Source organism: Dendrobates tinctorius, unplaced genomic scaffold (genome assembly GCF_039654945.1).
Source record: "Dendrobates tinctorius isolate UK_male_01 unplaced genomic scaffold, ASM3965494v1 ptg000125l, whole genome shotgun sequence".
Taxonomy (NCBI): domain Eukaryota; kingdom Metazoa; phylum Chordata; class Amphibia; order Anura; family Dendrobatidae; genus Dendrobates; species Dendrobates tinctorius.
Genome location: NW_027361793.1, coordinates 53426 through 81052, shown reverse-complemented (window position 1 = coordinate 81052; position 27627 = coordinate 53426). Strand labels below are relative to the sequence as shown.

The 27627-nt window shown below is 44.8% G+C and overlaps 1 protein-coding gene across 2 annotated transcripts in view; it reads right to left on the bottom strand.

Moving 5' to 3' along the window:
* The window catches only part of CYP20A1 (cytochrome P450 family 20 subfamily A member 1), a 95492-nt gene that overhangs the window by 26735 nt on the left and 41130 nt on the right, over positions 1–27627 (bottom strand). For both annotated transcript variants that reach the window (XM_073541828.1, XM_073541829.1), the window contains 3 exons: positions 25715–25830; positions 16553–16607; positions 5369–5489 (listed from right to left, as the gene is read on the bottom strand). In XM_073541828.1, the coding sequence (XP_073397929.1) occupies positions 5369–5489; positions 16553–16607; positions 25715–25830 (292 nt within the window). The remainder of the gene's footprint in view (positions 1–5368; positions 5490–16552; positions 16608–25714; positions 25831–27627) is intronic.

Genomic DNA, 27627 nt, shown 5'->3' with positions numbered 1-27627 from the left:
CCTGATTGATACCCAGTTCTTTAAGAACTGACGAATCCTCTTCAGCATGCTGGCTTGTTTTCCCTCTGGTAGATAAGACATTCTTCTTTCTGAGTCTAGCATGACACCCAAAAATTTTATTCTGGGCTTGGGTATCAGATCTGATTTTGACCAATTTATGATCCAACCCAGCTTCTGCAGTGTGGAGACTGAAGACTGACAGTCGACTCTGAGCTGGGCTACTGAATCTGCTACGAATAAAGGCCCCGTCACACTAAGCGACTTACCAGCGATCCCGACACCGATATCAAGGTGTCAGGATCGCTAGTAAGTCGCTATGTGATCGCTGGTGAGCTGTCACACAGACATCTTCACCAGCGATCAGCACAGCGATGCCGAGCGCCCGGCATCGCTGGCCATCCCTGTAAAAAGTCGAATCAAAATAAAAAAATATATTATTCTCACCTTCCGATGTCCCGTTCAGCCATCCTGCCTCTCTCCACGCTCCGGTCCCAGTGATCCTTTGCACGAATGACCGCGAGATGTCACGGTCTCGAGGGATAACAAAGTCTTGCGGTCATTCGTGCAAAGGATCACTGGGACCGGAGCGTGGAGAGAGGCAGGATGGCTGAACGCGACGTCGGAAGGTGAGAATAACTATATTTTTTATTTTTTTTATTATTTTTTACACCTGATCGCTGGTCTCCCGCCTGTCACGCAGCGATGCGTGCTGGCCAGCGGGAGACCAGCGACCAAAGAAATGTCCAGAGATTTCTTGCAACGATCAGCGATACCGGCAGGGGGGCCGCTCGCTGATCGCTGTCAGACACAGCGATCTCGCTGGTGAGATCGCTGTTACGTCACAAAAGCTGTGACTCAGCAGCGATCTCGCTACCGAGATCGCTTAGTGAGACGGGGCCTTAAGAAGTCTTCTGGGTAAGGGACTACCGTGATGTTTCAACCTCTTAGGTAGGCCACTACCTCCACCATTAATTTTGTGAAGACTCTTGGGGCTGACGCTAGACCAAAGGGGAGGCAGCGAAACTGATAGTGGTATATCCTGCCATTCCTTTCGACCGCAAATCTGAGATATTTTTGATGGTCTGGGTAGATGGGGACGTGGTAATACACACTCTTTAAATCTAGAGTGCACATTACCACCGCCTTTCCCAGAAGAGGAATCGTTGATCTTATCGATTCCATCTTGAACCGTTTGTATGTTACCCACCTGTTTAGGGGTTTGAGATTTATTATCGTTCTGGATTCCCCAGATGGTTTATTTAATCGAGAAGGAGCTCGAGTAGTGTCCTCTCCCCTCTTCTCGGGCGGGTACTGGAACGATTGCAGACGTCTCCAGGAGGTCCTGGATATCCAACCACATAGGGGAAGCTGAACTGAGTCGAGAGCTTGTTACTAGAAATCTGTTCGGGGGGACGGAGTCGAACTCTATCCTGTATCCCTGAGATGACCTGTAGCACCCAGGGGCTGGTGGTAACCTGCTGCCATCCCCTCAGGAACCTGAGCAATCGCCCCCCTACTCTGGTGGCGTCAATTCCTTCGAGAGCTTGACCCTGAGCCGGAGAAGATGGTATCCCTATTTCTACTTCTGCTCTCACCCCCCTTGGGGTAGCTCCATCGACCCGATTTCCCCTTCCCTCTGTAGTCCGTTTTCTGGTTGTAACGGGGTCTACGAAAGGGCTGATACCTTTTCCGCTTCGCTTCAGGGAACCCCTTCTTCTCGTCTGAAGCTTTCTCTAAAATATCATCAAGAACGGGCCTAAAGACTCTTCTTCCCGAGAAGGGAATTGAGCACAGCTTATTCTTTGACTGCATGTCACCCGACCAACTCTTAAGCCAGATGGCCCTTCTGGCTGCGTTGGACAGGGACTGACTTCTGGCCGTAAATCTGACGGACTCCGCTGAGGCGTCAGCTAAAAACCCTGTAGCTAACTTTAGTAAGGGCAGGGAATTTAGGATGGTTTCTCTCTGAGTTCTATCTGACAGGTGCTCCTCAAAATCATCTATCCATAGATGCATGGAGCGTGCTACTGATGTTGCAGCTATATTAGTTCTTATGGGCAGCACAGTGGCTCAGTGGTTAGCTGGGGTCCTGGGTTCGAATCCCACCAAGGACAACATCTGCAAGGAGTTTGTATGTTCTCCCCGTGTTTGCGTGGGTTTCCTCCGGGTACTCCGGTTTCCTCCCACACTCTAAAAAGACATACTGATAGGGAATTTAGATTGTGAGCCTCATCGGGGACAGTGATGATAATGTGTGCAAAACTGTAAAGCGCTGCGGAATATGTTAACGCTATATAAAAATAAAGATTATTATTATTATTATGACTGCTGCTGAACTCTCCCAGGCCCTTTTTAAGAGCCGTCCGCCTTCCGATCCAAGGGTTCCTTTAAGTTTGAGGAGTCCTCGAAAGGAATCTCCGTCTTTTTTGATACTTTCGCTACTGGGATGTCTATCTTGGGGATCTCCTCTCAGACTTTGACCTCCTCTGGGTCAAACGGCAGGCGAAGTCTGAAGTCTCTGGGAACAGTCAGTTTTTTCTCCGCTTCCTCCCATTCGTCTAATATCATCGCCAGTATATGGGTGTTTACTGGGAAGACTATCGAGGTCTGGGAGCGCAGGCCCCCAAACATGTCGCCCTGTACTGAGAGAGTTGCCGGGGGCTCCTCGATCTGCATTGTCTGCCGTACTGCTCCCAATAGCTCGTCCGTATCCCCGGACGAAAAGAGATATCTCTTTCCCTTTTCTGGGTGCTCTCTGATCTCTTCCACCTCTGATTCGGACAGGATCTCTTCAGAAGAGGTGTCCGACTCCCTCTGCCTCTTTCTGGATACCTGGGGGTTCACCTGTGGGGTCTGGGGAACGACAAGGCCTGACACCGAAGCCTGCACCTCTTCCCTTATAATCGCTCTCATGTTAGACATGAGTGTAGCTTGTTCTTCCCCCACTATGCGTCTTGTACATGCATCAGAGAGGGCTTTCTGCCACGTGTCCTTTAGCTTCCTAGAGCAAATCGGACACTTCTTATCTTCCCTCCTGGGCTCCTTTCTCTCTGAGGTGGAGGTTTCCCCCTGGAACATATAAAATACGTGTTCTGTGGGGATCTGCCTTTCTAGGGCCCTGCAGTGACCTTCTTTGCGGTTACTCACGTGACCCTGGCTCTCTGGCCCCGTCTCAGTCTTCGCCTGATCCTCCATATTCGGGTAGGGAAGACTGTTGTGGGCTGTTCCTGCTGACCGCACTGTCCTGCTGAACGCCGCATTGCCCGATCCGCTCCGGCTGGAGAAGACGCCGCTCTCCATCCTGGTCCGGTCCTATACAGGCCGCGTCCCGTGACGCCGTTCGGCCGCGACCCGGAAGAGACGCCCTGTGATGACGCGACCGGTAGTGACGTGCCCCACCTGTGATGACGCGACCGGAAGTGATGCGGCCGCGCTCCTCTCCTCTGTGCCGGGAGCGATGTGCCGCGTCCGGCTGCGGGGGATGCCCTGCAGTGATCTATTCCCGGGACCCGCTTGTGGGGCCAGTGGACTCCATAGAGGCGGCCCGGGCTCAGGGACATCGGCGGCGGCGGCCGGGGTCAGGAGGAAGCGACCCCATCTCCCAGGAGCAGCGCTGCACTGGGTGTGCTGAGGGACCCTATGCCGGGTGTCAGCTGCAGAATTCTTGAGGTAGGAAGGGAAAGGCTGGGCCCCCCGATCCTAACCATCTGCCCGGAACGGTCGGATCTTCTTTCGCCATTCCTATCCGCAGTGGGACAGGAAAAAACACTGTAGGGTGGTAGGGGGAGGGTCCTTTTAAGCTCTTGTGGTTTCCTGTCCCACTGTGGATAAGAAGGACGTCCTCCAGCATGCTGTCATGTGGTGACCTGGAAAAATAAGTTTTATTATACTCACCTGGGGGGCAGTCCGGTCCAGTGGTGTCGCAGGTCCGGGTCCAGCGCCTCCCATCTTCTGGCTGTCCTCCTGTTGCTTCATGGCTCCCAGGCATCGCGCTCCTGCGCAGGCGAACTTCTCTGCCCTGTTGAGGGCAGAACAAAGTAATGCAGTGCGCAGACGCCGGGAAAGGTCAGAGAGGCCATGTACCTGCGCACTGCAGTACTTTGCTCTGTCCTCAACAGGGTAGAGAAGTACGCCTGCGCAGAAGCGTAATGCAGGGGAGCCTGTGAAGCAACAGGAGGGCGTCGTCGCAAGAAGATGGGAAGCACAAGACCAGGACCTGCGACACCCATCGACCGGACTGACCCCCGGGTGAGTATAATACTTATTTTTCTTATCTTGCTGGTTGAATCCAGGGCTTACCTACAACATTATAGAATGCTGTAGATAAGCCCTGAAAGGCAGTGACAGCATCTTATATGTCCAAAACTACTGACAGGTTCCCTTTAACAGTTCCTTGTAGGACATACTTTGCAGTCCGCCCACCATCCTGGTCATTCTTTTCTGAACCTGCTGCAGTTTTTCAACGTCTTTTTTAAAATGTGGTGTCCAAAACTGGACACAGTATTCCAGATGAGGCCTGACCAAGGTGGAGTAGAGGGGGATAATTACTTCATGTGATCTAGACTCTGCTTCTCTTAATACATCCTAGAATTGTGTTTACCTTCTTTGCTGCTGCATCACAACTGTTGACTCATGTACAGTCTGTGATCTACTAGTATACCCAAGTCTTTTTAACACATGCTATTGCTTAGTTCTATTCCTCCAGTTCTGGAGATGTAATTTTCGTTTTTCTTGCATTTCTCCCCGTTAAATATCATTTTACAGTCTATTCACTGATATGCAAATTTATATAGGAACCTAGTAGCTAAAACCAATATTATATTATACATCTGCACTATGAAGCACATTGTATTCTAGAAGAAATACTGCAGAGTTGGTAACTGCCCATGAACCAGTATTTGGGAACACTCTGAAGCACTAACAGGGACTGGTGCAAATGTTGTTATCTGTTACACTGTGGTTTAACCCCTTAATGACCACCAATATACCTTCTTAACTGTCCTGAGAAATAAGAGAATGGTATGATCGGTGTTCTTTTACTAAGAAATTAGGCAATGACTACCTTCTAATTTAGTTTTGGCTAGTTTCCAAGCAATTGTTACATTCTTGATAGGGAGTATGTTGGCGTCTTATAATTTCACCTGTTAAAAGATGAGCCAGATACTCCTTTCTAGTAAAGCTGCCTTTTCAAGGAGGTGGAACAGCAGCATTAGTTTAGCTTTATTAAGACATCTCAAAAATATTCTTGTCACCAATGTTATTATGCCATGGAACAAATATTCTATAAAAAAAAAACAAAAAAAAACAAACACTGAACTATATAATAAAATAAGAAATCAGCAAAACATCCTAAAAAATAATCACCAACCTGAGCTGTTCCATCTTCTCCAGTGTTATAGGTCCTTTTCCAAGGACCTGTGTCATCTCCTTGTACAATTTCTCTTGAGCACCTTCTGCAGTCGTCAAGAAATATATTGCCCATGTGCACACTGTAAGATAGAGCACATTAAAAAAAAATAATATATATTATATGTGCTATGGCATAGAACATACAATATCTTCCGACTGGCAACCACATAACTTCCAAACTTGAATACCCCTTTAAGAGGAAGTAATCCTTGGGGGTGAAACTACTGGGACCCCCTTCAATCCTAAGAACTGGGACTCTGAATAGCCTCATGTGAATGGATCAGTGGTCGTTCTAAGATGGTTTGACTGGTCTTTGGCACTCCAATAAGAATGAATTGAGCAGCAATGCACATTATCAAACACTGCTCCATATGCATTGACTCTGGATCAGAGGGGGTCCCATCTCTCAGACCCCCAGTGATCAGGAAGTTATCATCTGTGTAATAGGGGCTAACTTCCAAACATGAGAATAACCCTATAAAGAGTAGCACTCTAAGGCCAGGGCTACACAAATTATTGTAGCTCTACTGTTCATAATCTGATGAAATGATGGGAACCCTTTAAAAATTGAAGAGAAAAAAAAATTAAAAAATATAACTTCTGGAGCGCCTTTGACGTGTGGACTGGTTTGGAGCACATCACTGTTATTTTCATGCAGAGCATTCCTCCATAAATTGTTGCCGCCCTACAAATCCTGCTGTCACTTTCAGTGGGAGGTTACCTAGTAGGAGAAATCTGCCAGGACCATACATGTCGCCACTTCTATCTATACTGCAGTGACCATTAAGACCCAAGCCCTAAACAGAGACCTCTTCTTGTATTCTTGAATGAGCGGCATCACAGAAGGGATAGTTAGGGATGCCAAACCAGAGGATACTGAGAAAGAGGAAGAGAGTTCAAGCTGAGAGTGGTGGGAGAAAGGAGAGATCAAGATGACAGCATATTGAGAGGGAGACTGCAGCACATATAGTTTTGGTTGGTGTATGGGAAGTAAAGGAAGTAAACTTTGTGCAAAGATCGAAGAGGACAAGAAAGACTGTGGATAAGCATTGGATGAGGGCAGACACTAAGCCCCATCCACACTTCCTGAGATCTGTTTCTCCACCTGTGTTACTAAGGAGGGATGTCACCTGACAACCTCCAGGACATCAAATGGGGAGACACCTAGTGACCGGCCTCTAAGGACATTTTTATTGGGATAAGAATACATTTTCTGTAAATAAAGTGATTTAGAAAATTGCTACTTAACACATACACACAGCTAAAGAACCATTTTAATGGTAATCCGGTCAGCAGGTTTTTCCCATTTCCCCTAAGGGCAACACAATGGCCGAGACAATTATTTAATTTGATGTTCACTTATTAGGCTGTGTGCCGTTTCAATAGAATGAGTGTTTTATTATGAAAAGAGTATCACTGCAGAACTAGGTGCCCAATCACGCCTAATCCTCTGATAAACCACTCACTGTCAATAGAAAATGTACTCAGACAGCTGTGGTGTGGGAGAAGGCAGCTTTCTGAGCTCCGCTTCATACTGTATAAAAAAAAAAAAAACTGATAAGATTCCTGGGTGCAGCAGTTGTGACACATCACTAGTATCAAACTATCGTTTCCTACATTACACTGCTCAGATGAGATTGCAAAAACCTGCTGACAGATTCCATTAACTATTCAAGCTTTAGCTGGAGCCCCAGGAAAGTCACTGAGTAGTATGCAATTTACAGTTGTGGCCAAAAGTATTGACACCCCTGCAATTCTGTCAGATAATACTAAGTTTCTTCCTGAAAATGATTGCAAACACAAATTCTTTGGTATTATCTTCATTTAATTTGTCTTAAATGAAAAAACACAAAAGAGAATGAAGCAAAACATTGATCATTTCACACAAAACTCCAAAAATGGGCCAGACAAAAGTATTGGCACCCTCAGCCTAATACTTGGTTGCACAACCTTTAGCCAAAATAACTGCGACCAACCGCTTCGGGTAACAATTAATGAGTTTCTTACAATGCTCTGCTGGAATTTTAGACCATTCTTCTTTGGCAAACTGCTCCAGGTCCCTGATATTTGAAGGGTGCCTTCTCCAAACTGCCATTTTTAGATCTCTCCACAGGTGTTCTATGGGATTCAGGTCTGGACTCATTGCTGGCCACCTTAGAAGTCTCCAGTGCTTTATCTCAAACCATTTTCTAGTGCTTTTTGAAGTGTGTTTTGGAGCATTGTCCTGCTGGAAGACCCATGACCTCTGAGGGAGACCCAGCTTTCTCACACTGGGCCCTATATTATGCTGCAAAATTTGTTGGTAGTCTTCAGACTTCATAATGCCATGCACACGGTCAAACAGTCCAGTGCCAGAGGCAGCAAAGCAACCCCAAAACATCAGGGAACCTCCGCCATGTTTGACTGTAGGGACCGTGTTCTTTTCTTTGAATGCCTCTTTTTTTCTCCTGTAAACTCTATGTTGATGCCTTTGCCCAAAAAGCTCTACTTTTGTCTCATCTGACCAGAGAACATTCTTCCAAAACGTTTTAGGCTTTTTCAGGTAAGTTTTGACAAACTCCAGCCTGGCTTTTTTATATCTCGGGGTAAGAAGTGGGGTCTTCCTGGGTCTCCTACCATAGAGTCCCTTTTCATTCAGACGCCGACGGATAGTACGGGTTGACACTGTTGTACCCTTGGACTGCAGGGCAGCTTGAACTTGTTTGGATGTTAGTCGAGGTTCTTTATCCAACATCCGCACAATCTTGCGTTGAAATCTCTTGTCAATTTTTCTTTTCCGTCCACATCTAGGGAGGTTAGCCACAGTGCCATGGGCTTTAAACTTCTTGATGACACTGTGCACGGCAGACACAGGAACATTCAGGTCTTTGGAGAGGGACTTGTAGCCTTGAGATTGCTCATGCTTCCTCACAATTTGGTTTCTCAAGTCCTCAGACAGTTCTTTGGTCTTTCTTTTCTCCATGTTCAATGTGGTACACACAAGGACACAGGACAGAGGTTGAGCCAACTTTAATCCATGTCAACTGGCTGCAAGTGTGATTTAGTTATTGCCAACACCTGTTAGGTGCCACAGGTAAGTTACAGGTGCTGTTAATTACACAAATTAGAGAAACATCACATGATTTTTCGAACAGTGCCAATACTTTTGTCCACCCTCTTTTTTATGTTTGGTGTGGAATTATATCCAATTTGGCTTTAGGACAATTCTTTTTGTGTTTTTTCATTTAAGACAAATTAAATGAAGATAATAATACCAAAGAATTTGTGTTTGCAATCATTTTCAGGAAGAAACTGAGAATTATCTGACAGAATTGCAGGGGTGTCAATACTTTTGGCCACAACTGTACCTTAAAGGATTAAAACTGTAGCACTATACAAGGCATTAGCTTTATACTGACGTAAAATTCACAAGGCTATGCTAAATGTTTTTAGAGCACTTGGTCCAATATATGGAAGAGGTGCAAATCTTTCTAATATACCTCTTCTGTTTGTTCCTCTCCAGGTTTTGCCTTGTATATACACTGATGTAAAATACGGACCTGAAAGCTGAAGCAGAAAAGCGACCAAGGGAAAGTTCACTCATGGTTCAATGTGATTTGTTGCAGGAATGTCAATGACTGGCTCATTCATCGGAATGGAGCTTGCAAAACAGTTAATGCGCTTACTGCAGAACCAATCCCATTCACATAAATGGAATTCATTTTCAGTGGCAAAAAGGTCTGCAACAAATCAGCCACATTTAAATATACATTTAAATGGGAAAGATTGTTAACATTTGCATAGATTAACAGAAAAGTACAATATAAGAAACTGATCTATCGCTTGTGAAAAGGGCAGATGTCATAATGGCCAGAAATGGTGCTAGTCTTCATAACACACGCAGCAGCTTATGCTGAAATGTAACCAGAGATGAATGGTAGATTTTAAACAGAAACAGCCACTTAAGATAAAAAAATGTTAAATAATTTGTAAAAATCCCTAATCTACTCAAACTCTACCGCCTTTCTCTGTTTTGCACTATATCACTCCACTGTGGAGATATTCAATTTTGTTGTTGTTTTTTGGAGAACAGAATAAATAAATAGTTTTGCGCTGATTTCCTAGTTTGAATAATTTGTGGATCTCCACATATACTGTAAAATATAAAATCATACAGTGCGATTTAACAGTCTAAATTCTGTTACCTTATTATAATACTGTATGGTGAGGTCCTGCAGAATTACATACATCCTCTCGCTTAAAAAACAAATACATAATTGTATGAACTGATTCAGTCATGAAACTTTATTCTAGTCAATGTGCAGTTCCGTTACCTTCTTCTCACGTCTGCAGTGAAGGTACTGTGGAATAGCTACTGTTCAGATTCTTGCAGTAAATTCCAAAAAAGAGGAAAGAGAACCTGGATCAAATAGAACGAATTACTGCGGACTGTTGTTCAATGTGTCGGTCGTGTTACAGCGCTGCCCCGGCCGGTGACGGCACTGGAGAGACGGGGTCCTGTGGTACTGGAGAGAGCGCGTGTACCGCCATCAGGACCTGTGGATTCTGTCCCAGAACAGACAGAATCCACAGGTCCTGATGGCGGTACACGCGCTCTCTCCAGTACCACAGGACCCCGTCTCTCCAGTGCCGTCACCGGCCGGGGCAGCGCTGTAACACGACCGACACATTGAACAACAGTCCGCAGTAATTCGTTCTATTTGAACCAGGTTCTCTTTCCTCTTTTTTGTAACTTACTGCAATTTACCGCAAGAATCTGAACAGTAGCTATTCCACAGTACCTTCACTGCAGACGTGAGAAGAAGGTAACGGAACTGCACATTGACTAGAATAAAGTTTCATGCCTGAATCAGTTTATTTAATTATTTGTTTTTTAAGCGAGAGGATTTATGTGATTCTGCAGGACCTCACCATACCGTATTATAATAAGGTAACGGAATTTATACTGTTAAATCGCACTGTATGATTTTATATTTTACAGTATATGTGGAGATCCACAAATTATTCAAACTAGGAAATCAGAGCAAAACAATTTATTCTGTTCAACCATTTTATCGGGTCTTGTTGGTTTAGACCCTTGTTTTCTTGCAGCGGTTTCCCAGTAGGTTGCATGCGCCACTATTTTATTCTTTAAATACAATTTTTTGGAGAACAGTATGTGAAATCTCTTCTTGCAGACAACTGGGAGTTAAGGCATCATCTCACATAGCGAGATCGCTGAAGCGTCATTAATTTTGTGAAGCAACAGCGGTCTCACCAGCAATCTCGCTACATGTGACACATAGCGGCGACCGCACCCCCCCGCTTGATATCGGTGATCGTGCTCGAACGTCCTGGGCCATTTTTTCCATAGTCATCGTCCCGCTGGCCAGCTAGCATCGCTGTGTGTAACGCCGACGAGCGACCTCGTTAGCGACGCAGAACTCAGGGATGCAGGAGGGAGTCATCAGAAAAGTTGCTGTGTGACAAGGTACCAACGACCGCCGAGGTCGTTATACGGATCGCCGTCGGATTGCTGCGTCGTTGAAGAGATCTGCCTGTTTGGCAGCTTACTAGCGATCATGTAGCGACGCACTAGCGATCCTTACCAGGTCGCATCGTTGTCGGGATCGCTGGTGCGTCGCTATGTGAAACGGGGCCCTTATTTCAGAGTCTTCTCTGGGGGTGTACATTTTCACCTCTCCCAGATGTTGTCCATCACAGCTGCTGCCAATATGTGATTGACAAAGTCTAAAAAGGAGTGAAAGTACATGCCCCCAGGGAAAACTAAAGAAATACCCAGATGATTTGCAAGCTAAGATTTCACATACTGCAGCATAAAACGGAAAAAATGGAAAAGAGCAATAGAATCAGGGGAGTGCATGGATTTATTTTTTTTTTTATAAGTGATTTAACAATTGTTTTGAAGCAAGCGACAGGTCCTCATCAAAAGGCAGTCAGTATTTTACACAAAAGGCTGTCTAGTTAATCTGCTTTATAAAAAAAGAATACACATTTATAATATACTTTGTGCAAAATGAATGGAAACATTATTTACATCCAGAACACAAATACCAGTCCTGATCATGTCCAAGTATTTCAGAGCCCTCTCTCAGAAATAAGTAAAATTGGATTACAAATGCTCACTGTTTAGTGAAGTGACTTAACTCAGCACCATCCTGGTGACTGGAACTTAGCAGCTGCAGGGAGAATGTAACCTTGTTTTCTCTGTGACTAAACACCAGCTTATACTGCCACATGCAGGTGCTTCTCACAAAATTAGTTCATCAAAAGGTTAATTTATTTCAATTCTTCAATATAAAAAGTGAATCTCATTTTATAGAGTCATTACAAACAGAGTGATCTATTTCAAGTGTTTATTTCTGTTAATGTTGAGGATTATATGGCTTACAGCCAATGAAAACCCAAAAGTCATTAGCTCAGTAAATTAGAATAATTAACAAAATACATCTGCAAAGGCTTCAAGCATTTAAAAAGGTCCCCTAGGTTGTTCCAGTAGGCTCCACAATCATGGGGAAGACTGCTAACCTGACAGATGTCCAGAAGGCAGTCATTGACACACGCCACAAGGAGGGTAAGCCACAAAAGGTCATTGCTAAAGAAGCTGGCTGTTCACAGAGTGCTGTATCCAAGCATATTAATGGAAAGTTGAGTGGAAGGAAAAAGTGTGGTAGAAAAAGGTGCACAAGCAACCGGGATAACCGATGCTCGTAAGGATTGTTAAGAAAAGGCCATTCAAAAATTTGGGGAAGATTCACAAGGAGTGGAATGCTGCTGGAGTCATTGCTTCAAGAGCCTTTCTCCCCACACAGATATATCCAGGTCATGGGCTACAATTGTCACATTCCTTGTGTCAAGCCACGCATGACTAATAGACAACGCCAGAAGCATCTTACCTGGGCCAAGGAGAACAAGAACTGGACTGTTGCTCGGTGGTCCAAGGTGTTGTTTTCCGATTAAAGTAAATTTTGCATTTCGTTTGGATATCAAGGTCCCAGAGTCTGGAGGAAGAGTGGAGGCACACAATCCAAGCTGCTTGAGGTCTAGTGTGAAGTTTCCACAATCCGTGATGGTTTGGGGAGCCATGTCATCTGCTGGTGTAGGTCCACTGTGTTTTATCAAGACCAAAGTCCATGCAGTCGTCTACCAGGAAATTTTAGAGCACTTCATGCTTCCCTCTACCAACAAGCTTATTGGAGATGGAAATTTCATTGTCCAGCAGGACTTGGCACCTGTCCACACTTCCAAAAATACCAATTCCTGGTTTAAAAACAAGAGCATCACTGTGATTGATTGGCCAGTAAACGTGCATGACCTTAACCCCATAGAGAATCTATGGGGTATTGTCAAGAGGAGATGAGACACCAGACCCAACAATGCGGACGAGCTGAAGGTGGCTATCAAAGCAACCTGGGTTTCAATAACGCCTCAGAGGTGCCACAGACTGATCGCCTCCATGCCACGCCTTATTGATGCAGTAACTGATGCAAAAGGAGCCCCGACCAAGTATTGAGTGCATTTACTGAACATACATTTCAGTAGGCCAACATTTCGGATTTTAAAATCATTTTTCAAGCTGGTGTTATAAAGTATTCTAATTACTGAGATAATGACTTTTGGGTTTTCATTGGCTGTAAGCCATAATCATCAACATTAACAGAAATAAGCACTTGAAATATTTCACTCTGTTTGTAATGACTCTATATAACATATGAGATTCACTTTTTGTATTGAAGAACTTAAATAAGTTAACTTTTCGATGATATTCTAACTTTGTGAGAAGCACCTGCATCTTTGAAATGGTATATACCTGCAGATTAAATACTATGCAGGGACTGTATATACTCGAGTATAAGCCGAGAATTTCAGCCCATTTTTTAAGGCTGAAAGTGCCCCCCCCCCCCCCGGCTTATACTCGAGCTATATACGCCAGGAGGTCGGCGGGGGGAGCGGGGGTGTCAGGTCATACTTGCCCCTCCTGGCACGTCTCTGCAACCCCCTCCTGGAGTGTCTCTGGCAGCTCTTCCTTCCTTCAGCAGTCACGTGGTACCGCCCATTAAAGTCATGAATATGCACATATTCATGACCTTAATGAGCAGTACGTGACTGCTGAAGGAAGGAAGAGCTGCCAGAGATGCTCTAGGAGGGGGTAAGTATATGCAATATTAACCTGTTCCCTTTCCACCACTGCGCACTGCTCTGTCCTCTGTCTGTGAAGTTCAGGTCAGAGGGCGCGATGACAGTGCGTGCCGCACCCTCTGCCTGAACACTCACTGACAGAGGGACCCGGAAGTCAGAGTGGAGCGAGGACAGGTAGTTCTCTCAGGTGCCGGGGTCCTGAGCCAGCGGTGACACCGGCACCTGTCCCTCAGCGACGAGAGGTGAGTATGTAATTTTTTTTTTTATTCGCAGCAGTAGCATATGCGGCATAACCTATGGAGCAGCATATGGGGCATAATCTATGGAGCAGCATATGGGCCATAACCTATATGGGGTATAACCTATGGAGCAGCATCTTATGGGGCAGCATATGGGGCATAATCTATGGAACATCTTATGGGGCCATAACCTTTATGGAGCAGCATATGGGGCATCTTATGGGGCCATTATTAACCTTTGTGCAGCATTATATGGGGTGTATTTTGTATGGAGCATCTTATGGGGCCATCATGAACTGTATGGAGCATTATATGGGGCTCCTGATTCAATATGGATATTCAAAAACATTTAACCTACTGATGTCTCAATTAATTTACTTTTATTGGTATCTTTTTATTTTTGAAATTTACCAGTAGCTGCTGCATTTTCCACCCTAGGCTTAAACTCGAGTCAATAAGTTTTCCCAGTTTTTTTGTGGCAAAATTACAGGGGGTCGGCGTATACTCAAGTATATACAGGATTTTTTTTTTACCCCCCTCATGGCAGGTTCCCTTTAACTTATTGTCCCACTCAGTTTTACAAACAAAGCTTGCAATTCATTTTGTGCTAGGAAAAAAAAAAATATATGGAAAATTTTTTAGAAGAGGTATGGCTTTCAATAGCATACGCACGTCTTGTAGCCCCTTACCAGGCAATTTATGCGTCCTAACCTTAAGCAGTGCTGGCTTCCCCCCCTATTTTCTTGTTGTTGGTTTGTGGCTCACCACCACTGTTGCCGTGCACGCTTGGTTATGTCCGCCATAATTTTTCTGTGTTCATTGTGATGGATTAGGCTGCTGTGCACACACACGGCAGCCCCACCCTGCCCCAAGCTTTATTTAATTGTGCACCTGTGTCTGGACCAACATCGCCCTTCATCTATGTTTGCTGGTCAGGCAATGTGTGGAGGCCATTCCTGATATGTCTGTGTTCAGACCTGGTTGGCCTTCATCTGCACTTGCTTCATCTGGCTTCATGGAAGCGATCCAGTAATGTTCAGGTACAGATTGCACTTGATGTGGTCATGCTCTAAATGTATTTAGGAGGCCGTAATGGCACAGCATTTATTAAAAATATATAGAGTAGGACCCCCCATATGAGATTGCCTTGGCGCGGCGGGGTGGCTCAATTGAATTGATCAATTTTTTTGCTAAATATCTCATTTTTGAATACAGCTAGACATTATGTGCATATGCACTCCAATTTATGCGTCCTAACCTTAAGCAATGCTGGCTTCCCCCCCTATTTTCTCACTATGTAGGTTTGTATGTGCATGTGAAATGCATAGTTAGTATAAAAAGTTAAACACGCAACAGCATGTAGTAATTTATTAAAATAAATTTGTTAAAAAAATATAAAAGCATATGCACAAATCAAAATTTCAGTGAGTAAAGGGTTTGTCCAGGAGCAAATATGAAAAGCTGTACTCTGACACCTGGAGTTAAGTTAACCCCAACAAATGATTTATAATGACCCTTCGGTCCAGTTCACATTATTTTCTGCACTGTGTTCAGCCTAAAAAAAAAAAAAACATTCAGATGAACCCTCGACGGGGCTGTGTGTCAATGACACAAACTGAGTTCAATTATGGAAGGTATTTGTCTGCTCAGACAATCACAGAAAAAAAACAAAAAAAAAAACTGGACTATAAGCTAGTATACGCGCAAAGTGCAAGAGCACACTCACACTAGACAATTCATAGACAAAAAAAACAAGAAAAATAAAATGATCATATATCTTACAGCAAGTAGATCAGAAAATGGTAATTGAACATGTAAATAAAGTACTTAATTGTAGTCGTCGGGACTTCATCTGAGTCTCGTTTTTAAGGCGACTGAGGCAGATATCTTGAATGCACTGCAGATAATGAAGTGTGAACAAGGCCATAAGTTTAATGAGAGCAGCAGAATGTAGACTGACTCAAATCCTGGACAACCCCTTTGAATGAACTGTCTCATGTCTCCATGCTGTGCAGGTGCTAGCTTCAGAGGCTGAAGTATCATGCATCATACTTTATTTATCAAATCAAATAAATATTACCTGCATCTACTATAGCGTTACTACACAGCATCCCAGATGCAGAATAAAAAAACAAAATACTATATTAACTTATACTGGAAGATATAAAAGACATTGGCAACACAGACCAAAGGCTAAACGCTATGCAATTACATAGACTTGCACAGGGAAATGAAAGGTTTAGAACATTTTGAATTACGGCTATTTCATAATCGATAGTATTATAGGCTTATTGGGAAAAAGATTCAGCTCAACTGTTAAAAAAAAAAAAAAAAACCTCAAGGCAGAAAATAGTCCAAAAAGAAAAAAAAAAAAAAAAAAGAAAAAAAAGACCAGAATCCACTTAATCCATAACCCCTTTAAAATCAATTAAATTCACACAGCAGTACTAAGCAAAGCATAGAAGGCAACCACAAAAAGTGTAGACACTAAGGAGCGCACAGGTCAGAAGTGTGGTGCCTGAAAGATTTTTTGTGGTTGCTTTCTATGCCTTGCTTTGTACCACTGTGTGAATTTCATCGATTTTACCATGAATGGAAATAAAGCCCCCTTTCTTTTATGGATGAAGCTAGTGCTGGTCTCTTTTTTGGACCATAATATACTTTTTTTTTTTGTATACAGATTGCTATATTTGTATCAATGCAAACAATAAGTGTTCTGCCAGTAACAATTACTTTAGATTATATCAGATATGATTAAAACTTACAGTTTGCTGTGATCACACACCCCGCCAGGGAGAAGATCATACAGTCTTCCAGGACCTAGAGAAAACAATCTTTAGATTCTACAATTCTGACAAATAATAATAAAATGCAGTAAAGAGCAAATGCAAACTAGGTCAAAAGGAAAATCATCTGCATAAAGACTTAAAAAGCTGGTTGCTGCAAAACATGCACAGAAAAACCATGTCCTTTGTACACCGAGAATTAAGTGGACTTAGAATTTCATTTTTTTCCACTGAACTTGGAAAGATTAGAAATGTTACAACATTGCCAGAGAAAAAGGCTTCTCCCCCCTTTATCTGCCATTTCTTGTATCTTGCACCCATATTTCACTCAAAGACTGGTCAAATCGGTCTACGGGTATGTCTCCACATCCCGAATCGGCAGCGCTTTGAACGCAGCGAATACCCGCCCCACACAAAGCGCTGTCAGCTTTTATATGCGCGGTGATAACGCATGTGTGGAATGACCGCATCCTATACAGTGGGGAAAAAAAGTATTTAGTCAGTCAGCAATAGTGCAAGTTCCACCACTTAAAAAGATGAGAGGCATCTGTAATTTACATCATAGGTAGACCTCAACTATGGGAGACAAACTGAGAAAAAAAAATCCAGAAAATCACATTGTCTGTTTTTTTTTTTCATTTTATTTGCATATTATGGTGGAAAATAAGTATTTGGTCAGAAACAAAATTTCATCTCAATACTTTGTGATATATCCTTTGTTGGCAATGACAGAGGTCAAACGTTTTCTGTAAGTCATCACAAGGTTGCCACACACTGTTGTTGGTATGTTGACCCATTCCTCCATGCAGATCTCCTCTAGAGAAGTGATGTTTTTGGCTTTTCGCTTGGCAACACGGACTTTCAACTCCCTCCAAAGGTTTTCTATAGGGTTGAGATCTGGAGACTGGCTAGGCCACTCCAGGACCTTGAAATGCTTCTTACAAAGCCACTCCTTCGTTGCCCTGGCGGTGTGCTTTGGATCATTGTCATGTTGAAAGACCCAGCCACGTTTCATCTTCAATGCCCTTGCTGATGGAAGGAGGTTTGCACTCAAAATCTCACGATACATGGCCCCATTCATTCTTTCATGTACCCGGATCAGTCGTCCTGGCCCCTTTGCAGAGAAACAGCCCCAAAGCATGATGCTTCCACCACCATGCTTTACAGTAGGTATGGTGTTTGATGGATGCAACTCAGTATTCTTTTTCCTCCAAACACAACAAGTTGTGTTTCTACCAAACAGTTCCAGTTTGGTTTCATCAGACCATAGGACATTCTCCCAAAACTCCTCTGGATCATCCAAATGCTCTCTAGCAAACTTCAGACGGGCCCGGACATGTACAGGCTTAAGCAGTGGGACACGTCTGGCACTGCAGGATCTGAGTCCATGGTGGCGTAGTGTGTTACTTATGGTAGGCCTTGTTACATTGGTCCCAGCTCTCTGCAGTTCATTCACTAGGTCCCCCCACGTGGTTCTGGGATTTTTGCTCACCGTTCTTGTGATCATTCTGACCCCACGGGGTGGGATTTTGCGTGGAGCACCAGATCGAGGGAGATTATCAGTGGTCTTGTATGTCTTCCATTTTCTAATTATTGCTCCCACAGTTGATTTCTTCACTCCAAGCTGGTTGGCTATTGCAGATTCAGTATTCCCAGCCTGGTGCAGGGCTACAATTTTGTTTCTGGTGTCCTTTGACAGCTCTTTGGTCTTCACCATAGTGGAGTTTGGAGTCAGACTGTTTGAGGGTGTGCAAAGGTGTCTTTTTATACTGATAACAAGTTTAAACAGGTGCCATTACTACAGGTAATGAGTGGAGGAAAGAGGAGACTCTTAAAGAAGAAGTTACAGGTCTGTGAGAGCCAGAAATCTTGATTGCTTGTTTCTGACCAAATACTTATTTTCCACCATAATATGCAAATAAAATGAAAAAAAAAAACAGACAATGTGATTTTCTGGATTTTTTTTTCTCAGTTTGTCTCCCATAGTTGAGGTCTACCTATGATGTAAATTACAGACGCCTCTCATCTTTTTAAGTGGTGGAACTTGCACTATTGCTGACTGACTAAATACTTTTTTTCCCCACTGTACATAGAACAGTGCTATTTATCCTGAGCGTCTCCACAAGATAAATAGACATGCTGGGGTCTGGAAAGACGCGCCACATGTCCGGTTACGTGGGTCTGCCACCTGCGTCTTTGTACACATAGTGGATATAGGATTTCATAAAATCCCCTCCACTATACTGTAACATCTTGACACTGCGGCTGTACACAATGTCTAATCTGCAGCAAATACGCCACATGGAAACATACCCTAATAGTTCATATTCAGTGAGGAATCATTACACCCACTTCATGAAAATAAATAAAAAGGAGCGTATAGGGGGAAGGATTGAGAAATACTGTAAGTTTTTTTAGTGCAAAGGTAAAAGCTGCAGGATACCAGTCAAGTAATGGCTAGAAATAGTCTCATTACTCATGTACATACACAAAAGCTTATAGGAGGGTGAGGGGAATGCGTTATCTAGAACTATTGGGTTTTTTCCCCTACGGGCCAAGACTTTGCCAGAAGATAATTGCCAACTACTTGTCTGTTGTACCCTTTGATAATCTCTCCCAGTTCAGGATAGGATACTGCCTTTGACTGTGTCAATAGAGCAGCTCTTCCTTTTCTACTCTGGTGACAGGGCATCACTGCCAATGTCATGCTGACTGACACCCGCCTCCCTGCAGTTAGGTAATCAGCACGACGTTGGCAGGGACACCCCCATAAAGCAGATTGGAAGAGAAGTAGCTGCTGCAATCACTGCAAACAGAATCCATGGGCTTGATGTCACCAGACAATACAAATGTGACATCAACCCCACCTGCCACCGCTACAGGGCACATGGGAAAAGCTGGGCAGAGAGCTCTGCAAAATTGGTGCATCTAGTAGATGTGGATTTTCTGGGCAGCTGCATGCTGTTATTTTTAGGCTGTGGGGGTCAATATCCATGGCTCCTTACCAGCCTGAGAATACTCTGCCCCCAGATGTCAGCTTTAGCAAAGGATGGTTGTCAAAAAATGAAGAAGGGGGGGGGACCCTCCTGCCATATGCTGTCGCTTGAATATACCTCATCATTCTCCCCTGCTTGCACTGATCGCTGGCAGTGCAGTGGAGATGGTGAGAGCTGTCTAACTGTACTGCTGCTTCAAAGGTGCTGGGACGTCACACGGATGACATCCTAGTGTGTCATCCGTGTGTGGGACGTTTTGCGGTCCTTGCGGTCACAAAAAAAAACTGACATGTCTACATGTGTTACATGGTCCGTAGAAACACACAGATATGTGCACAGCAACATAGATTTCAATGTGCCTATGGCATGTGTGAAAACTGTCACCAAGCGTACTGGACGCAGACACGTCTGAAAGAGGCCTAAATGTGTGGTGAGCACCCAGGTGCTTCAAAGAAAATAATGTTCAGTTGTGAAAAATATATACACACGCACACCATATATACTCGAGTATAAGCTGATCCGAGTATAAGCTGAGGCACCTACAGTACTTTTGCCACGGAACCACAGAAAACTGGGTAAGCTTATCGACTCGACTATAAGGCTGGTTTCACACTTGCGCTTTTTTTAGCGCAAAAAACGCATGCGTTTTTCCCCCATCTTTTACATGGGTGCGCATACACATGCGTTTGTACACGCATGCGTTTTTTGTAGTGTGCGATCGGTCGCACAAAATGCATCCTGTTGCATTTTTTGTGCGTCCGACTTGCCCCAAAAAAACACATGCGCACGCAATGCGTTTTTTTTTACAGCAAAACACCCATTATAGTCTATGGGTGCGCATATGTGCGCATTGTAATGCGCACGTAGGCACAAAAAAACATGCGTTAAAAAAAAAAAAAACGCACCAAAACCCGCAAAAAAACGCACACAAACGCATGATGCGTTTTTTCATGCGTTTGTGTGTGCAAAAAAACGCACAGCAAAAAAACGCAAGTGTGAAAGTAGCCTAAGCCGGGTATGCATGGCTCCCCCCGTCCCTGTCCTGGCATGCATGGATCTCCCCCGTCCCTCTCCTGGCATGCATGGCTCCCCCCCCCCCCCGTCCCTCTCCTGGCATGCATGGCTCCCCCCCGTCCCTCTCCTGGCATGCATGGCTCCCCCCCCCCCCCGTCCCTCTCCTGGTATGCATGGCTCCCCCCCCCCGTCCCTCTCCTGGTATGCATGGCTCCCCCCCCCCCCCCGTCCCTCTCCTGGTATGCATGGCTCCCCCCCCCCCCCGTCCCTCTCCTGGTATGCATGGCTCCCCCCCCCCCCCGTCCCTCTCCTGGTATGCATGGCTCCCCCCCCCCCCCGTCCCTCTCCTGGTATGCATGGCTCCCCCCCCCCCGTCCCTCTCCTGGTATGCATGGCTCCCCCCCCCCCGTCCCTCTCCTGGTATGCATGGCTCCCCCCCCCCCGTCCCTCTCCTGGTATGCATGGCTCCCCCCCCCCCCGTCCCTCTCCTGGTATGCATGGCTCCCCTCCGTCCCTGTCCTGGTATGCATGGCTCCCCTCCGTCCCTGTCCTGGTATGCATGGCTCCCCTCCGTCCCTGTCCTGGTATGCATGGCTCCCCTCCGTCCCTGTCCTGGTATGCATGGCTCCCCTCCGTCCCTCTCCTGGTATGCATGGCTCCCCTCCGTCCCTGTCCTGGTATGCATGGCTCCCCTCCGTCCCTGTCCTGGTATGCATGGCTCCCCTCCGTCCCTGTCCTGGTATGCATGGCTCCCCTCCGTCCCTGTCCTGGTATGCATGGCTCCCCTCCGTCCCTGTCCTGGTATGCATGGCTCCCCTCCGTCCCTGTCCTGGTATGCATGGCTCCCCTCCGTCCCTGTCCTGGTATGCATGGCTCCCCTCCGTCCCTGTCCTGGTATGCATGGCTCCCCTCCGTCCCTGTCCTGGTATGCATGGCTCCCCTCCGTCCCTGTCCTGGTATGCATGGCTCCCCTCCGTCCCTGTCCTGGTATGCATGGCTCCCCTCCGTCCCTGTCCTGGTATGCATGGCTCCCCTCCGTCCCTGTCCTGGTATGCATGGCTCCCCTCCGTCCCTGTCCTGGTATGCATGGCTCCCCTCCGTCCCTGTCCTGGTATGCATGGCTCCCCTCCGTCCCTGTCCTGGTATGCATGGCTCCCCTCCGTCCCTGTCCTGGTATGCATGGCTCCCCTCCGTCCCTGTCCTGGTATGCATGGCTCCCCTCCGTCCCTGTCCTGGTATGGATGGCTCCTTATCCCCTATCCCTGTTTGCATATTTCCTACTGCGCGCATTTAGTTCTGGTCGCCGGCACCTGCAGCTCTTCCTGATGAGCGATCATGTGGCCCTGCTCATTAAGGTAATGAATATGCGCTCCACGCCTATGGGAGTAGAGAGGCAGTGCATATTCATTACCTTAATGAACGGGGCCTATTGCTCAGCAGGAAGAGCTGCAGGCACCAGTGGCCAGAATGAGATGCAGTGTCAGCACCCATGGCGCGCAGGTAAGAGAGAATGATGTCTGTGTGCTGGAAGCCGGTGGCTGCGGCTGGCATTGTGCGCACTGTTACAGCAGCAGCACAAACTTTAGCCACAGCCGGCAGCTCCTGCCTCTGTAACCCGCCACTCCCCTTCCGGCTTTCTGGGACAATGACTTGTGTACAAGCCAAGGGGGGTATTTCCAGCACAAAAAAAGTGCTGAAAAACTTGGCTTATACACAACCCCGCTCTCTATCTACCAGTGGGCAGGGTTATGTGGAGTGGGTGTGGCATATATATATATATATATATATATATATATATATATATATATATATATATATATATATATATATATATATATATATATATATACACACACACACACACACACACAAAGGAGAAAATGGACCTCAAACTCTGTTGTGCAATTTCTCCTGAGTACACAGATACCCCATAGGTGGAGTAAAACCACCAGGACTTGGAAAGGAAGGAAGACTGCTGGAATGGTCTGCGGGCATCATGTCGTGTTTGGAGTGCCCCTGATGTGCTGAAACAGTGAAAATGCTCCACAAGTTATCCCATTTTAAATCTGATCTGCTTCCTGGTATGTGAATTTCATATTGTAGTGGCATACGTAAATTGCATAGAGTGCATCAGTTTGGTATATGAGAGTTGTGTAGTGTGTGTCAGGTTGGCACACACGAGTTGTGCAAATCAGAAATTAATTTAGTAGATCATGAGTGTGCGGTACAGTTTGAAGCACTCTTCTACACAGGCCAGGTGTCACATTGCAAAATGGCGTCCTTGCGCACTTCCCTTTTGCAACCATCTTTTTATGTGGTTTGAAGGATCTCCCTGGGAAAATGTTGGCATGGTACGATAAGAGCACCTTCAGTTCTGGAAGTACTAGAGCACGCTCGTTTCTGATTTCCAAAGATTAGAGTCTTGATCACAACCTCCTGGTAAGATGTGCAGGCCAGACTGGTACATAGCGATAGCGTGAAAGCTTTGTGCATTGTAAGCTGTACTATGTACATGGCCAGCTTCTTGTACAACACCTTGGCTTTTCTGATGTCACTGTACGGCCGGAGGACTGGATCAGCGATATCATCCCCCACCACCATCATGTTCTTGTTGTACCCCAGTACACAATGTGGTCGGACCTGTGTAGGAGGTACCTTGTACAGTGCTGGGGGTGCTGCCATCACCATGTATGGTGGCCAAGAAGAGGACATCCCTCGTCCTTGAGAAGAGATGGTCGAATAGGTTCGGAAAACGATCACCGAATCCGAATGTGCCACATCCGTTAAAAATTTATGTTTCATGATTGGTTTTGAACATATCTGTTCATTTCTACTTTCATTGATGCCAATGACGTTCGGCGAATATCGGCTCAACTATCCTTGACCACTAGCATGCTGTCGCTACACTGGACTATGCTCTCACCCTTTCTGAGCAGCTGCTCAATTAGTGTCCTAGGGAGGCATTTAATTTTTGCGGTACTGTGATAACCTTGATCCAGCAGTGGGTGCACCAATTCCCACTCACTCCCAGAACAGGGGGGGCATTCAATCCAGGTGTCCTTCGCTTCATAAACCCTAAACTTGTGGGTACTGGGCAGGTATTGCCAGAATAAGGGACTTATTATTGCAGATGTCAATATGATTAATCTTGGGGACGACACTGCACTATCGTTGTAATGCAAATATTTTTGGATGGCTTCAGAATGTTTCCAGGTCATAGCCATGCAGAACACCAGAGTGCTATATAAAACATCAACACTCCAATATTGCCAAAGCTCTGGCTTCATCACTAACCCCATGTGAAGGACAAGGCCTCAAAACATCATCAATTCTATTGCGGCTACAGGAGTCCAGTTAGAAAATGATGAAGGGCGGTTTTGTGCCAAAAGTTGCTGGGCATACAAATTTGTTTGGGCCACCATGAAGTTGACAAAATCCTCAGAGAAGAGGACTTCGATTCCGGAAGCGTCAAAGTTTTATCCCTGATTGCGCCACAAAATCAGGAATCACTGGCTCAGTGGGAGGGAGTGGGAGTTTCTGTCCTGGGGCATGTGCGTGGTGGTTCAGCATCACTTGCTGAAGACGAGGAGGATAAGGGGGAAAAAAAAAAAGGTGGAATCCTCTCCCCATCAGTGTTGGTGGCAAGGAAGACGTGTGGATGTGTGTGTGTAAAAGTTGAGTGATCAAGTAGTGACCAGTGCTCAGCGGCAGAAGGGGGTGGTAGGGGGGAATAAGGAAAGATTAGGCAATGATGGGGGGGGGGGGGGGGGGTGGAAATCAGGAACTCTTTCTTTAGCAGCACAAGCACCAGCAGTGATGCACAGGTTTCAAACAGTCTGACACCATAAGGCCTAGCACGGTGCACAGAACTACATAGTTGAATCAGGACGTACACAGCTTGAATGAGGAAGTACAGGGTGGTCCCTGCGAGGTCTGAAGATGACGTCGATTGCACCAGAGTTGGCCCTGGTGACTCTGGTAGCACAGATTGTAGGTTGGACATCAGTGTTTCATGCAATATGAGGGAAAGCAGTGTGGTGTTGCTACCACCCGGGACGATGACTCCATGTGCCCTGCTTCAAGATGGCGCCAACACTTTAATATGATCACCACAGCTGCAGTCGCAATACAGATACGTCCAAAGTTGCAAAGGGGTTAACTTGCACCTGGCAGAAGCGAATCACAAGACATGCCCATCAGCACCCCTGTCACGTGATCACTGGGCGCCCATGGGTTGTCATGACAGCCGAGGGTCTGCAGAAGATCCTGTGGTTGTCATTGCAGACCTCCTAAGAACGCTAGTCCGATGATGGCATTCAGAGGAGCGGATGATAATTTCTGCTGCATATGGCTGAAGCCCTGCCATGTGTAGCACAACCAACTGGAAGATTGCATCTTTAACGCTCCTAAGGAAACCACTGAAGCAAGTAAAAAAATTAAATAAAATTATATTCTATATATATTTATATTTTCAAAATAGAAAAAAATTGCACATTTGGTATTGCTGTGTTCAGAAATGCCCAATCAAAATATAAAGTAAATTAACCAGATTGGTAAATTGTGTAATGGAAGAAAATAAATGAATAAAAAAAATAAATGAATAAAAACCAAAACACCAGAATTATTTTTTTGGCAGCTGCAACAACAGGTGATCAAAGTATCAATAAAAAAAAAAAAAATATACAACACACCCTATATATCTTTAGTAGCCACTAATGCGTAATGACCTGGAGAGTCAGAATGGCAGGTTAGTTTTACCATTTAGTGAATATAAGAAAAAAAAAATGTGGAATTGCACTTTTTTTTGCAATTTCCCTGCACTTAGAGTATTTTTCATCATTTTCCAGTACACTGATGTTACCATATAATGCAGTCGTTCAAAAGTATAACTTATTCGGCAAAACACAAACCCTCACATCGCCATATTGACAGTAAAACAAAACAAAAACAGAAAAAAGTGACCTCCTAGACACACGCTGTGCAATTTAAGTCACAAATGTGGTCACATGACTGAAAAACTGGCTGGTGAGTACTGCAATCAGCCATCGGCACACACGTTACTATGTGCTAATAGATGGAGTGCTCCTTTATGGATTTTTAGAGGCGTTAGTGCTCTGCGATGCAGACTCACCTGCTTGTCATTGAGGTTTCCTTGTAGTAATGAGTCCATGAACACATGTCGCCCGGGGTTCTTCCCTCTGCGCTCTTTAATGGCTTTTTTCAGCACAGTTTCCATTTCCATCAGAGCTTGAAATACAAGTGGAAAAAATTGATGTATACGCAACTATACTGGAACTTAGGGAACAGCATGTTCTGGTTTGATTTGTTTGCTTTTTTTAACCTGCAAACTGTTTGTATAGTCATTGTCAAAGAATAAAAAAAAATAAAAGTCTGCCAAGACATGCTGCCATTTTTCGAAGCCGGATGCAATAGGTACAGGCGTGCCATCTTGAAAATTACATTTTTTTGTTTTTTTATTAAAAGGTCAAGGCCACACTTTATATATCTGTAGCAGCCTTCTAGTCTCTGACCAGGCCAAATTTTTGAAATGTCACCAGTGTCACTTCATGTGGTGATAACTCTGGAATGCTTCAACGGTTCCCACTGATTCTAAGGCCTCTTTCACACATCAGTATTTCATCAGTATTTGTATGCCAAAACCAGGAATGTCTCCAAAATAAAGAACAGGAGTCAGTCTTTCAACTATATTTTTTTCTCGGTAAGTTCCATTCCTGGCTTTGGCATACAAACACTGATGCAAAATACTGACCAAATACTGACGTGTGAATGAGCCTTAAGACTGTTTTTCCGTGACACACTGCACTTTGTTAGAGGTAAAATTATAAAGTTCTATGAAACACCAACCAGTTCAACAATCTCAACACTTCCCTAAATGAATTTCTTGATGGGTATAGTCTCCTAAATGTAGTCACTTGGGGGGGGGGGGGGGGGGGGTGTTCTGTTTTGGAGAGTCAGGGGCTCTGTAAATGAGACATGGTATCTGCAATCTATTCCAGCCAAATTCAAACTCCAAGTTTCATTTGTTGCTTCTTCCCTTTCACTGTCATGTGTCAAAAAAAAAAAAAATGTATGTGAGATATCACCACACTCAGAAGAAATTGGGTAACAAACTAAGTAGAGTCAATTTTTTTTTTATTTAAATTGTGAAAACGAAAATTAAGAATTAAGAAGAAGATGGGCCCCATAATTTGTCACACAATTTTTACTGAATGCAATGATACCCCATATGTTGTTAAAAAGTACTGTTTGGACACAGAGCTCAGAAAAGGAAAGAGCGTCACTTGATTTTTTGAGTGTAAATTTGGAATAGATTGTGAGTGCCATATCGCATTTGTACAGCCTCTGCCATGGCAAAATAGCAGAACCCACTCCATCTCAAAGAATTTATCCATTCATGTACTGAGCCTACTGAGGTGATTCAATATATATGAGGGCACAGAAAGAAGCAGCTGTGATCCCCTGCTGTCCTATCTGTATCCTCTCTTTTGCTTCCTCCCCTGCCCGGGAGCTGTGGTATGATCAGACCATGTTCCTGCACGATCAGACACAGCCATTACACAGTACACAGCAGGGGCACATTTATAAGATTATCTTAGAATAGGAACATTATTTTAAGCCCTTAACGACCGCTGATACGCCTTTAAATGGCGGCAGTTAAGGGTACTTATTCGTAAGTGACGCTTTTTTACGCCCCCAGCATTGGAAATTCAACAGGGGGTCTCGGCAACTGGGGATAGCAGAGACCCTGGAGAACATGATTTGGGTCAGTTTTTACCAACCCCAATGTTGCAATTACCGTTTTTCACAAAAAAAAAAAAAATTATAGTAAAAATCAAAACCCCCCTTTATCACCCCCTTAGTTAGGTAAAAATAAAGTATTTATTTTCGCTAGGGTTGTGCCTAGGGCTGGAGTTAAACAGTAGAATCTCCCCAATTCTAAGTACATCAGAGGGTCTCCAAACATGATATGGGCGCCACCACTGATTCCAGCCAATTTTGTGTTCAAAAAGTCAAACGGTGCTC